This window comes from Procambarus clarkii, chromosome 20 (genome assembly GCF_040958095.1).
Source record: "Procambarus clarkii isolate CNS0578487 chromosome 20, FALCON_Pclarkii_2.0, whole genome shotgun sequence".
In the NCBI taxonomy this organism is placed as follows: domain Eukaryota; kingdom Metazoa; phylum Arthropoda; class Malacostraca; order Decapoda; family Cambaridae; genus Procambarus; species Procambarus clarkii.
Genome location: NC_091169.1, coordinates 45,445,341 through 45,459,335, shown reverse-complemented (window position 1 = coordinate 45,459,335; position 13,995 = coordinate 45,445,341). Strand labels below are relative to the sequence as shown.

Below are 13,995 nucleotides of genomic sequence, written 5' to 3'. Positions count from 1 at the left end.
TCCTAGTTCTGCATCTCTGGTATAAAAAAATTTTTTTCCTATCATATATTTCACAAAACTTAACATACATCTCATTCACTTCCTTGCCTAGCAACAAGTCTGTCCAATTATACTCACTAAAAAAAATTCTAAGGTCGCCATAATGTGTGTGTGTGTGTGTGTGCGCGCGCATGCATTTGCATACTTGTGCCATGTTTCCATTACCATTCATTTTGAGTTTCTGCATGAAAAAGACTCCTGTTATTTGAGTTTTCTCTCGCATTTGGTGAATACACTTATAGTATCGGTCTGAGTGGTTATACCAGTTTCCCTTGCATCTGGTTACTTTCCTGTGGAGACCATTACTGAATACTCTTATTATTCACTATGATTATCTTGGTTTAGTTCTAGGATGTCCCTGCCCTATAAGAGTTCCATCCTTACTGCATTTGCTAAATTTTGTAAGTCAGTTTTGCATTTGCCTTGATTGTACAGTCATTATTGGGGGTTCTTTTATCTGGTACCCCCTAATGAAAACCATTAACAACAAGAGATATTGCCTCCGAGGTTTTTGTGTTCATTATTCAGATTCCTTTTGAGTCGACCCTAACCTAGATGTAATGCATTGAGTGTTGTTTGCCTAAGTGAGACTTGTTGAATGAGAATGAAAATATTTGGTGGTAATTACTTTAATGAAATTGCCTATGTGTTGTTACAGGATGAGAGCTATGCTCGTGGTGGCCCGTCTTCCTGGCACTCTTTGCCGTATAACGCTTTGAAACTACTGACTGTTTTGGCCTCCACCTCACTTAACTTGTTTGATCCGTCTACACTCTATTTTGAAAAAAAAAAAAAAAGCTTTACAATATTTTTTTTGCATCTTTGTTTCCTTAGCTTGAATGTGTGTCCTCTTGCTCTTAAAGCTACTGGTTTCAGGAATTCCTCTGTCAATTTGGTCGATTCCAGTTATTATTCTGTAAGTGGTGACCATATCTTCTATCTTTCAGCTTGGGCATATGTAATGCCTTAGCCTCTCCTTGTAACTCTTGTTTTTCAGTTCCAGAAGCCATTTTGTCGCATGCCTTTGCACCTTTTCCAGTTTATTGTGTGCTTCTTGAGGTTTGGGCACCATACAACTGCAGCATATTCCAGTTTTGGTCTCAAAAATCATGAACAGTCTCCTTAGTATGTTACTATCCATGTAGTTTAAAGCAAGTCTGAAGTTGGAAAGCGACACATATGCTCCCCCTCACAATGTTCCTTATGTGTTCTTCTGGTGACAGTTTACTGTCCAAAACCACTCCCTAGGTCTTGTTCTTTATTAGAGTTCTTTCCTTTCCACATAATATAAGTTGTGTATAGCCTATTTTCTCCGATGCCACATTCCATAACATGACACTTATTCATGAATACACCATGAATTTTGTGCCTGTACTTGGTTCTGCTCATAAGGAAGGTGGAACCCAGCAACTTGTTCCTGGCTTTTGTTTGTAAGGCATTCAGAAATTAAATGTTTTATATGGCTGTCATTGCCCTCCCTTACTCATCAGTGCTTATCTGTCATATACTACAAGGGAGTTAGATTTATCTCCTTGAATCTCACCACCTTGCCATTTATACCTGGCATGCTAATTACATCTCTTGATCAAGTTTCTATCATATTTTTTCTTGAAGTTGAGGGTGTAAGTGACTTGGACAACTAGTACTATCAGGGTATTACACATTCTGACCACCCTTACAGGGCGAGAGAATTTCCTTATATTTTTACAACTCGATAGTATATGCAGGTTCCATTGATGTCCCCTTATCCTACCTCTTTTCAATTTAAATAGGTTGCCTTTGTCCACATTTCTTCCTCTCAGTATCTTGTATGTAATGATCACATTTCCTTTGTTTCTTAGACTCTTCTAAGGTTGTCAGGTTGAGCCTGTCTTACCCCTTACCTGTTCTCACAGGCGAGTCCTCCTAATTGTGAAATTAATCTAGTTGCAAACCTCTGTAAACCTTTGTGTTTCATAAGGTTTCATACCAGTGATGCATATTTCAGTACAGTAATGGTCTCGTGTAAGCTCTGTAGTATCTCCTTGTTTAGTGTCTTAAAATTTGTTTTTATTTGCTTGACCCCCATGTGCTGCTGACATTATCCTGTTCACATAAGCTTCATTTTCTCATATTGTTTGTTTCATGTAGTAGCCTTTTTCTTATGGTGTAGTTTCCTGCAAGTCTCCTGTCGCCTTTCCCATCTTTATTATCTTGTATTTATTTAGATTGAATTCTAGTACACTGTGAGGCTATGTTTATTCATCTTTGTAAAGGTGCTCTGTCATTTTTTTTTTCAGAATAATTAATTAATTTTTTCTAGATTACTGTTGTTGTTTTTAATGCCTTATATTCTTGCCTTGTGCAGTCATTGCTGACTGGTGTATCAGACATATTTCAGTAACCAGCCTATCCAGTTTTAGCTACTGCTTTTGGAGTCCTGGAATCAGGAGTTGGGTTTTTAAATCTTGGTTTCAGTGTTTTAGTGCAGGTAGCATCTTTTTTTTTTATATCCCCTGAAGTTCTCATCATTTAGGCACTTCATTGGTGTACTGCTTAATTTTTATTGACCTTTTTTTTTTTTTTACTATTGTTGGTCTTTTTTGCAGCCTATTCCTTCCTCTTACCCTGCTTATCTGTTGGTTGATGGGTTGTGGGTTATCTTGAGGTTATCTTAAGATGATTTCGCAGTTTAGCGTCCCCGCAGCCCGGTCCTCGACCAGGCATCCTTTTTGTTACACATCCCCAGGAAGCAGCCCGTAGCAGCTGTCTAACTACCATATACGTATTTACTGCTAGGTAACAGGGGTATCAAGGTGAAAGAAACATTTTGCCCATATGTCTCCGCCTTTACCGGGGATTGAATCCAGAACCTCAGGACTATGAATCCGAAGCGCTGTCCACCCAGCTGTCAGGCTGTTAAGTCATTGAGGTATCGTACTTTTTTCTGCGTTTATGGTTATGGGTTGAGCTTCTTTGCTTATTTGACCTCGATGGCTACTCCTGAGGTGCTTTCTGGGTTCTGTGTCCTGTTTGCCCATTGGTCTGCTGTTGGCTGCAGGCAAGTGTTCATTTCTTGACTTCTCTTCAGAGGGAGAATGGCACCATGAGTTTTCCACAATTTATTCCAGAAAAAGTTTGTCTGGGGCTTGTTTGGGTCTTCATTTGGGGTTCCAGGCTGTATGTTGTATTTTTAGTTAATATGTGCCCAGGAAACCTGTAGTATGAACTTGGCTCTCTGCCAAACCAATACAAATCTTGTAGAAGAGTTAAGGTGTTCTTACCACTTTGTCATGTAATGGCTGTGGTTGAGGCCTTTGCTTTTCTTCCAACTTTTGCCATGATTGAAGCTGGTTTGAAGATTTGGTTTAGTTTGATTATTGCCCCCCCCCCCAAAAAAAAAAAAAAAAATAAGTGAGGTGAAGTGTTCTCTGGCCACTATTTGATGCTTTAGTGGAGAATTCACCTCTACTGGATTGATATCAGGTCTCCATGTGTTTTCTGCCCTATAGAATAGGTGGGGCAAGAGAAGGTTGCAAAGACCTTTATCTCCGGTGAATTAAGATCATCGTATAAACCTAGCATATCCAGTATGCCTCTCATGTACCAGTGATAAAAGCTGAGGGCTAGCTACTGAGATGTCCCCAGAAAAGGGCATTTCATTACACTGTTTTTGTAATACCATTAGATTGCCCTTAGCCAGCCTGTCACATTTATAGACACATTTGTTTTATCTTGATAATTAAAAGTATAGTTGTAATAAATTTTCCTGCCTATACTAAAATTATTAATGAGAATTTGTTCAAGTACCAGTGATTAAATATATTAGGTATCTACTTTACATATATTTTGATTAAATTTGTACAGCCATTTTCAGCCAATTTTCAGTTTAGTGTGTGTGACAGTGTCATAATGAGAGAGTGAAGTGAGAGTGAGGTAATGGGAGAGAGATTGTGTGTGTGTGTGTGTGTATATGTGATAAAGAGGGTGAAAGGATGTGGATGTATGTGGGGGTATTCGCTTAGACTATATGTGTGTGTCTACTCATCTATTGTACTCACTTGATTGTGTATGTGTGCATGTGCATGTGAGTATGTAAGTATGGGTTTTGTGACTGAATTTCTGCATGCATTCAATTATATCTACACCTGTATGCATTTAAATATTTGTCTGAACACATGTATATGTAAATAATTTATGTATATAAATATTTATGTAATTAAGTACTAATTTCTTATTTGCATAAATGTTATTTATACATCAAGGCTGATAAAATCATGTGTATAAATTATTTAAACTGTTGTGAATGGGTATTCAGTCCATTTTGCAGTGTTGCATATTGTGGTGGCTGCATGTAGTAAGGTATAACTATTGCTGCATGGTGGATGTTTTGTTATGTTTCTAGCTCTCTGAGTGCCACCCGAGAGAGACTCAAGGCGCGGTCATGCCCAGCTCTCAGTCAGTTGGAGGAGGAGGAAGGGAGGGACGGAGGAGGTGGGGTGCGGGTGTATCCCCGACCCCAGACCCACTCTGGGGGTATTGCCTCCTCCGCAACCTTGTCCTCGTCCTCAGCCCTCGTTTCTTCTCAGCGCCTCTCATCCTCGGACATTAACCTACCTTTAATACAAAATCATCCTGATTCATCCCTTCCATCAGTGCTACTCTCAATACCAAATATACAGCCAGTAACCATAGCTCCAACATTTGTACTCTCAGTTACAACTCAATCATCATGTACAGTTTCATCTGCCATTATGTCCACAATCACTTCTACCTCTCCTGTATCTACTTTCTCTGCATCACCACCTACTGAAGCAATTAATTTAATAACCCCAGTCACAACAGCAACAACCACCATTGCAATGCCAACATTATCATTTGAAACCCACACTACCATTACAAGTACCACACCACATAAACCTGTAGGGCGTTCTTTTTCTTCTCCTGTTTCATCCGTTGTACCCATTCCTAATTCTAGTTCCTTGCATACTTCAATACCCCCATCCGAACCCCCCTCCTCCTCCTCCCCCACCGCCATCACCACCACTACCACCACAACTGCTGACCTGGCCTCTCTCTCTACTAACCAAACTACTAACAACAAGGACCCCCGACTACTGGCACGGTCCGCATCACTCAGAGAACGCATTCAGAGGTATGGTCTGCATCCTTGCTTCACAGTACAGTATATTTATTTCTTGGCTTAAAATTTAAATGAAAGTTCCATGTAATTGCTTGGTAGTGTATGGTTAAAGATTTTCTCCAAATGTAGATTGTTCCTTGGTTAGTTAAATTGAATACATGAATGATTTGCAAGCAGATAAATTGCATTATCTGACAACTGATATTAGTGACCAAGTAATCTACTGTACAACTATGAGAGAACTTGTATTTATCTATCTGTGTTGTTTCTTCTAATAAATGCTTCACATTACTTCCAAGCATTCCTTATCATTTCTTCGACAAAAATGTTCACGAAGACTGGGGTTAGTCAGATGTGTATTAGATTTTATTGTAAATATTGTATATTTGTAAGTGTTACTTTTTTTTATTTCTATTGTATTCAAATTATTAGTTGAAACATACTGTACATTTACTTGAAGTATGTGATAAGGTCTTGCTTGTAATTTACCTTAACATCTACTGCTAATGTTGCCATTTATATATTGCTTTCTTATTTTACTAATACTGAGGTGCCTTAGTTTTATATTCAAAAATATATACTGCTGTATTTTAGATTTTACTAATGTCACTAACGTTGAGATACTTTACAAAAGTTGTTGTACTGTATATACATTTATTCTGCCAGTTAAGATGTAACTCCATTTCTAGATATTTTTAAGTTCTCTTGTGTGCAGTTATTATAACTGAAATTGTGTTAGAAGAGTTCATTTTCCTTTTAAAATTATCCTTTAATTTTGCATAATAAAACATACTTGGTTGTAATTTAATTAAATAAGTTTCTGAATTATAGTTGATCTTGTGATAGGGAAGTTTATAAATTTGTTTGACATAATTGCCCTTCAGTTCTCAATTAAAAATGTTGTCAGACAATTTATTACTGTAGTATCAAAATTTTCTCCTCTCCGAAGCTTCAATAAAGAAATGGTAGTTTCAGTGAAATTTGGAAAAGTGCATACCAGGAAATGTAATGTTCGTAAATGGAAGACTGAGCGCTGTGTGTATGTTGTGGCCTTGAAGATTCCACAAATTAATCTAGATATATGGTCACGCAAGGGAAAAATGTTTCGTTAATTTAATTTATGGCCTACTGTATATGTTAAAAATAAAAAGATGCATTTGTACACTTATATTCAAATTAGGAATGAATGTAGTGAATGCAAGCAGTACAGTACATACATATTAGTCAGTGTAGCAGCTAGAATAATAAATGCAAGACACAAAATGATATAACAGAATTTAGTAAGTGATAAATGAGTTGGGTTCCTAGTGGAGAAGGGTGTCTGGATAAAATATTTTGATCAAAACAACTTGTGGAGTAGGTATGAGAGAATATTATATGATGTATAATGGTATATTGAGTGACTGGTTTGATATTGATGTAGGTGTGTGTCAGGTTTTGTGGTGACTAAAATTATTATGGATGCAGACGATGAGTCACAATAATGTGGCTGAAGATATGATGACCAAACTACACACCAGAAGATGTGGAGACGATTCCATTTGGGTTCATCCTGGACCATTATCAAGTTGAAACTTAGGCGTCTCTTCATCTTCTGATGTGTAGTTTGGTCATCATTAGCATGGATGTGTGAAATGAAGTAGCAGTCAAACCCAGCAAGCAAATGACTGAGGGGTAATGTTGGATCATCGTCACTAACATTCTCCAATATTTCATCAACATTATTCCAGTGTCATTTAAGGTTTATACTTTTTTTTTTTTAAGACTTCCTGTAAGTAAGAATACTATAAGTAACATGTAAATTGTGGGACTGGGCCTAATTTTGTACTGTAAGGAGATGATAGTTCTTTTTTTCAATGTATGAAAGAGATTTATGTATGCTAATTAATAATGTTATGGATGCAAATATGCATGAGAAAATGAATGTGGGTAAATGGAAAATTGTGGTGGTGATGAGATGAAAGAAAGGAATTCTGTTTGAAATAAATGTAAATGGTACAGTACAGTACTAGAAATGGTTGATCAATGTAAATACCCAAGATGTAGGATAAGAGAAACTTGTGTAATCAGCGATGTTAGTTAGGAAAATTGGGGAAAGAAAGTGGCTAGTGCAATGAAAGCCCTGTTCAGAAAAGCTAGGTAGGAATATGTAGAGCTGTACAAAGAAGTTGTAGTGCTGACTTATAAGCTTAAGTGCAGTTGTGAGATGGTGTGTGAATCAAATATTAGAGCTGTAGAAATGGATAATCTGAAACATGTATGATATTAGGACAATAGAGTATGGAATGTAAATGACATGGGAAGTTGTGTTATGTGAAAGTACTATAAATAAACTACAAAGTTGAACTGAGGTTACTAAGGTGATTTTGGAAAGTGTGTGCATTCTAATGAACTTGACAACATGAGGGGAGAGGAAGGCTTGGGTGAAGGTAGATGGATACGGGTTATGTATTATGAAGTAGGGAGTGTGCGCTGTGCATGGTATATGCTTAAGTACGAAAGTACTTTAGTACGAAAATATGCAAAAATGAAAACTGGTTCAATTTCAGTCAAAATTTTTTGACTAGTTGTATATGAAATTGGGTTCATCTGGCCAAAGTCTCAGCATTGTAGCATAAATAGGAAGGGAGAAAAAAATATTGAATTATGTGTCAAAAATATTCCAAAATGGTAAAAAATTAACATCAAACACAAATGTTAACTGAAATCATGTCTATGACTCTAAGTTATCACAATAGCATATAATAAAGTATTTTAATATTTAATTTTATGCCAAAAAATTTCTCCCCCTTCCCCCCCCCTCCTCCCCAAAAAAGGTGATTTTTTTTTCTCAATTTTTTGTTAATGTTTTTTAGCAGCCGATTTGCATGAAACTTATACGCCTTACAGAACGTATGTCTATCTGTAAAGATGCAAATTTTGGAGGAAATTGGTTAAAGTCAACTCAACCACAGTTAGGAGTGTGTTTGATCTTATTTATTTTCAAGTAACATAAAATTACATCTCCTCTTTTATTTTTTTTTTTAATTTACATGAAATTTACACCTTATATGTAGAGTGGACGTCTCTACAACATTTATAAAACACTTTATTTCTAAGTTCATTTATTGATTTTATAAATATTTGCAAACGTGAAATATTGGCATGTATTTTAGGGGAACAATGACTACTTGTATTAGTAAAACTAAGCATATTTTGGATAATTCTTTTTATAAAAATCCTTTATTATATGCTAATATGATATATGAGTGTCATAGAAATGATGTCATTTGAAACTTGTGGTTGTGGTTAATTATTGAAAATGTGTGAAATTTGTTGAAAAAAAAAATCTCCCCCCTTTCTATTTATGGTGTGATACTGAAATGTAGAAAACTTGCAGTCCTTCTTATATACAACTAGTAAAAAAAAGTTAGGTTGACATTAAAGAACATTTTCAAATTGCGTAATACGCCCCCAATATATGACAAGGCTGAATGTAAGGGTTTGTGCAGAGGGAATAAATGTAAAGTATATGTAGCATACTGTGCTTGGCACTTCTCAAGAATTGTGTGCAAGGTCTTGTGAAGCAGAAGAGTGCTGCTGTGGATGGCCACTGGAGTGTGGTGTTTGTTTATCCTTGATACTTCATAGTATGAATGATACAATAACGGGTAAAGTGATACTTTACTTTTTTTTAGTACAGTATCAGTAATCTTTCATAATATTAATCTCCTTGTTTCCCTACCTTATGAATGTATGAAACAGGGCACTGGTAATGTATGTATGTACAGTATGTGAACATTTATAAACATAAAGAAAACATAAGATAGTAAATAGAGAAGACTTTTTGATGAATAATGATCATGTATAGAGTTGAAAAATATTTTTAACTATGGGTATTTTAATTTTTGTTGTTAAGTTGTAGATGTATATACGAAAGTATTGAAAAAATCATATAGTACCTATACTTTACATTTGTGTTGGCCTGGACATTGACGTATTAGAATCTGGGGATTTTTTAATTTATTTATTTATATTTAGAAATAATAATTCTGGAGGAAAATTTTGACTAATATGCAATACAGAAGAGTCACTTATTCATTATCCATACTTGGAAAATGGTTGGTGGGTGCCATATTTTCCATCATGTGAAGACGTACTTGGTGGTGAGGAAGGTGGAACGGTGGTGTGTTTACCAGTGGTCCGCACTGCCCCTACTCTTTGGCACACCAGCATGTTATGTTTGCCTGTTTTGGCTTCATGTTCCTTCTCACTGACTGACTTGGATATTCTTTGCTGTTTCTCACTTACCACATCCATAAAGAGTAGCAGGTTCACAGTGCAGGGAGTAGCAGATGAAGTGGGAAGTTGTCAGCAGGTGTGAAGAGTGACAGCAGTGGGAAGCAAGAGTTCTTGCTTCACAATGCTATGCACCATTTGTTGCTTCAGTCCAAACACATGGGTCGCACCATGTGTTGCTTCAGTCCAAACACATGGGTTGCACCATGTGTTGCTTCAGTCCAAACACATGGGTCGCACCATGTGTTGCTTCAGTCCAAACACATGGGTTGCACCATGTGTTGCTTCAGTCCAAACACATGGGTCGCACCATGTGTTGCTTTAGTGCAAACACATGGGTCGTATCATGATACTAGTAGTCATGTGGATGTTTTGCTTCATTTACATAGGTATAGTGGCTTGAGATGTAAAAATGTGGCCTTGGAAGGCTGTTCATAACAGCAGGTGTTTGTAAAGCACTCGTTCATCAAGCTATATCCATATGGCTACTTTTTAAGTAACATTTCAACATACACCAACACAATGCATAAATTATATATGCTGGTACCATTCTTTATTCATCTATACTCTAGAGCTGAGATTTTAAACCTTCATCTCTCAGCACGTTGAACAAGGTGCTGAAATCAAGACTTTTTTTTTTAAGAGACATTATATATGAAAATGGATACTGTTTTGAGATTGAGATTAAAAATTTAATAGCTGAAATTTTAATCAGTTATTTTTTTAAATGATATTCAGCAAGAATTTTGAAAGATTAGTTTTTAAACTTAATGTTCAGATTTCTTATTATTCCTATTATTTTGACCTTCCATCAAACTTCCGTGACACAGTGAGTGAAAAATGCTGCTCTGGAGCATTTTTTGTCCAAACATTTTTATTGAAAATTCAAAATTAAAATCCCCCCCAAAAAAAAGCACTGAATCTAATGAATTGCCTCTTGTAGGTTCTGACTTGCCTTTACCTTATGACTTAAGGTAATGATCAAGCTGGGCACCCAGGCACTAGGGGCGCCCACTGGAAGAACTGATGCCAAACGTATAGACCATTGGATAAATACAGCTATACTGCATCAGTAGCATGCTGTATGGATAAGAAGTTATTCCTATAGCACCCAATAATCAATACTGTAAAACCCCTTTAATGCCCCCAACTTCAGAGCTTCACAAGAGAGTCAACGACCCTTGCCCTACTCTGGGTAGGCACCCTACACAATAGGCCAGCCTTTGTGATGAACTCATGAAGTCTCAAGAGATTGTACTGTCAGCATGGGCATCAATAAATAAGAATTTAGGTAAAGGCTGCCCTAAGCTCATTCAGCTGGAAGTGAACAGTTCTGAAGTCCACATAATGAGTGCGGCTCATAAGTACACACGTGTAAAGCTAAAATCATATCTTGAAGTAATACACAATCAAATAAGCCTCCACAGGACACAGTTCAAAGAATGGCCTACACTTAAATAGAATGAGTTGAGACCCAAAAGGCTGATAAAACAGTAGAACATCAGGTGACTGACTAAGGAGTGTTGACATGAAAATTCTAGTGGTTCTGCCACTTGTTACCGAGGAGGGGGGGGTTAATCAGCAGTAACTAGTGGGGAAGGGGTTGTTCGAACTGATTACTGGATAGGTTGTTTGTGTAGTTGTTTGCTGCATTGTTTCATTTCTTTTAAATTTTGCAGTTGTCTGTTTTACTTTGGTTACTTTTTGAATGTTTCCTTGGTGACGATGATCGTAACGATCCTTTCCTCCTGCCCCATCTAGGTTATAGGTTCTAGGTTCTACTGCAGACTAACCTAGTCTGCAATAGTCTATTACAGATTAGACTGCTAGAGCTGGTGTGACTCGTGTATGTGGATATTTCTTCAGGGACCCAATGTTCAGCTCCTCCAGACATGACAATGTCGAGTTATGTGAATGAATGGTAACATACATTAATTGGATTAAGTGAAATCACTCTGTATCTACCCTTGTGGATAGCTGTCTTTCTATTGGTAGAGCAGGAGCTGAAAGTTATCTCCCATCATGACTATGGGCTAAACAAATTTTATTCCACTATGACAGCTAAGTGATGCATTTGATCTATTGGTACCAAATTGGTATTTGTATTGAAAAACTGGCATTTAATCAAATCAGTGCATGCAGATTCCTGCAGTTTCAGGAAATCATAATTTACAAAATTATCATCTAGGTGATGCACTTTCTTTCAAGCCAAGCTAGTTTTATAGCACATTTGGCTGCAACATTTTTCAAATTTGTTGAATGACAGATTTTCAAACATTTTTGCTGCTAATATGGTTATTTATGGATTATATATTAGTGTTTTCTTGTCTTGTCTTATGAGAGGATTGTATATTTGGTGCCTCGATGAGATAACCATCAGTTGGGTTTTATCTGGAGCATCAGTAATTTAAAACTCCCTTAAGAGAATATAGTTTTAAATGTTTCAAAGAAGAGATTTACATCTTTTTATTTGTGTTGTGGAAAAATTCATTGTACAAGCATCTACTTAGACACTAGTCTTTGGTACTTACATTTCATTTACCTACTTGTGATTATGAGGATTGAGTTATTGGTTTTTTAATCTCACCTCTTAATATTTAATCAACAGGTTTTCAGTTTTCTGAGCCTATTATGCTCTGTCAAATGCATGCTTGAAACAGGTTTGGAGTCTGCCTACACAACCTCAATTCTTAGTAAATTTATTGTTCACTGCTCTAATAAAATTGTTCTAATGTGTGTGTGGTTCATTTAGGTATGCAGTTTCCATCTATGTCCCCTTGTTCAAGTACCACCCATGCTAAATTGTCTGTCCCTATTTGCCGTATCAATTCCTATAAGAATTTTGTATGCTGTAATCATGCCTCTGCTAACTCTTCTGTCTTTCAGTGACAAGAGGTTTAATTCTTGTAACCTTTCCTCATAATTCATACTTCTTAGTTCGGGGACTAGTCTTGTGGCATACTTTCTTGAACTTGTTTTCTTTTTGACTAGATAAGGACTACATGTTGGAGCCGCATATTCTAAGATTGGTCTAACATAACTGATATATAAGACCTTGAATGATTCCTTTCTTAGATTTCTGAAGGCAGTTCTTTTGTTGGTTAACCTAGTATTGATGATACATACCACATTGATGATGTGTGCTTCAGGTGATGGGCTTGGTGTGATATCAACCTGCAGGTCTTTGTGTCTTACTCTTGAATGATTACATTTCAAATTTGATATTTTACGTCTGGCCTCCTGTTCCCAACACCTGTTTTATTACTTTGTATTTAGTTAAAATCTAGTAGCTGTTTGTTGGACCATTCTTTCAGTTTGTCCAGATCATGTTATAGTTTCTTCCTATCTTCCTTCATTTTAATTTTCTCTCATATTTTCTGTCAACAGCAAACATTGAGAGGAATGAGGTTTTTCTCAGGAAGATTATTTATAGACTGTAAGAGCTCAGTAATTCAGGTTCCAGTATTCTGAATCTCCTAGTAATCCAAATGAATTTACGTTCAAGTGCTTGAACTCTCGACTTGAAAAAAATTCGTGTTAGAGATTTCTGCTGGACGAAAACCAGAGGAGTGTTTTTCTAGGCACCTGAACTGATGTCTACCCTCAAGTGAGGTGACTGAAGTCACATCGACAGAGTTTCATTACAAACTGCTTTCCTAGAAGCATTCATAGATTATATTATAGTAATGTTCTTTCTCTTGTATTGTTTATGTATTAAATTGTTTGTCTTGTATTTAATTTTCATCAGATTTAATAGGAATGATGGCAAGAATGCAGAGTGTTCGAAGATAAGGCGGCTCTACACACATGTTGTTGAATTGCTGCAGTCTGATTGGTTGTAACTTTTTGCAATTTAATCTGATTTTAATCAGTTCAAAGCAACAATTGTTGGACTGATGATTGGTTTAATGTAAAAAATATTCAGTTATATGATTGACTTGATTGAACAGGTTCAGTTACACTAAGCCTCACAATAAGCGAGTGTGGTATAAAGATCTGTACACTACTTAAAATGATATTGTAAATAAACTCATATAATTACAATACATTACTTATTAGAACTAAGTGAATCCGCTTAAATAGTGAAGACTTACCTGTTCAGCAAGGGAGTAGAAAGTATGAGGTTATTATAGCAGTTTTGAGAATTTATATCTAAAATTAGTTAATTTTCTCATTTTTGTATTCAAATATTTTTGTTTTAACTGTGATTGTGGTCTTCTGTGATGCTTATTGTAGCTGTTCCAAACATTTCTTCAATTTAGTTGATGAATACCAATTGACATGAATCACTTTAAAATAAATATATATTTTTTGTTACTATTCAGTTTGTATGTTTATATGAATGCATGATGCAAGTTTGAATATGAAATTAAACCGTTCTTGATAAATTGCTGCATTTTGATTTGCTAAGACTTGATGCAGCAAAATTGTTTTAATTTATTTGAATTTGACAAAGCTTGGATAGAAACTTTTCTTAAGTGGATCTTTAGATATGTAATGGACTACTTCATGCAGGTTGTAGTTGAATTCAAATTAGCTGACACTAATTGTAGATG

General features: G+C 36.1%; 1 protein-coding gene across 1 annotated transcript in view; it reads left to right on the top strand.

Annotated features, from left to right (window-relative positions):
* LOC123755300 (Myosin binding subunit) overlaps positions 1-13,995 on the top strand; it is a 358,923-nt gene that overhangs the window by 119,208 nt on the left and 225,720 nt on the right. The window contains exon 11 of the mRNA XM_069327906.1: positions 4,424-5,173. Coding sequence (XP_069184007.1) covers positions 4,424-5,173 — 750 coding nt within the window. The remainder of the gene's footprint in view (positions 1-4,423; positions 5,174-13,995) is intronic.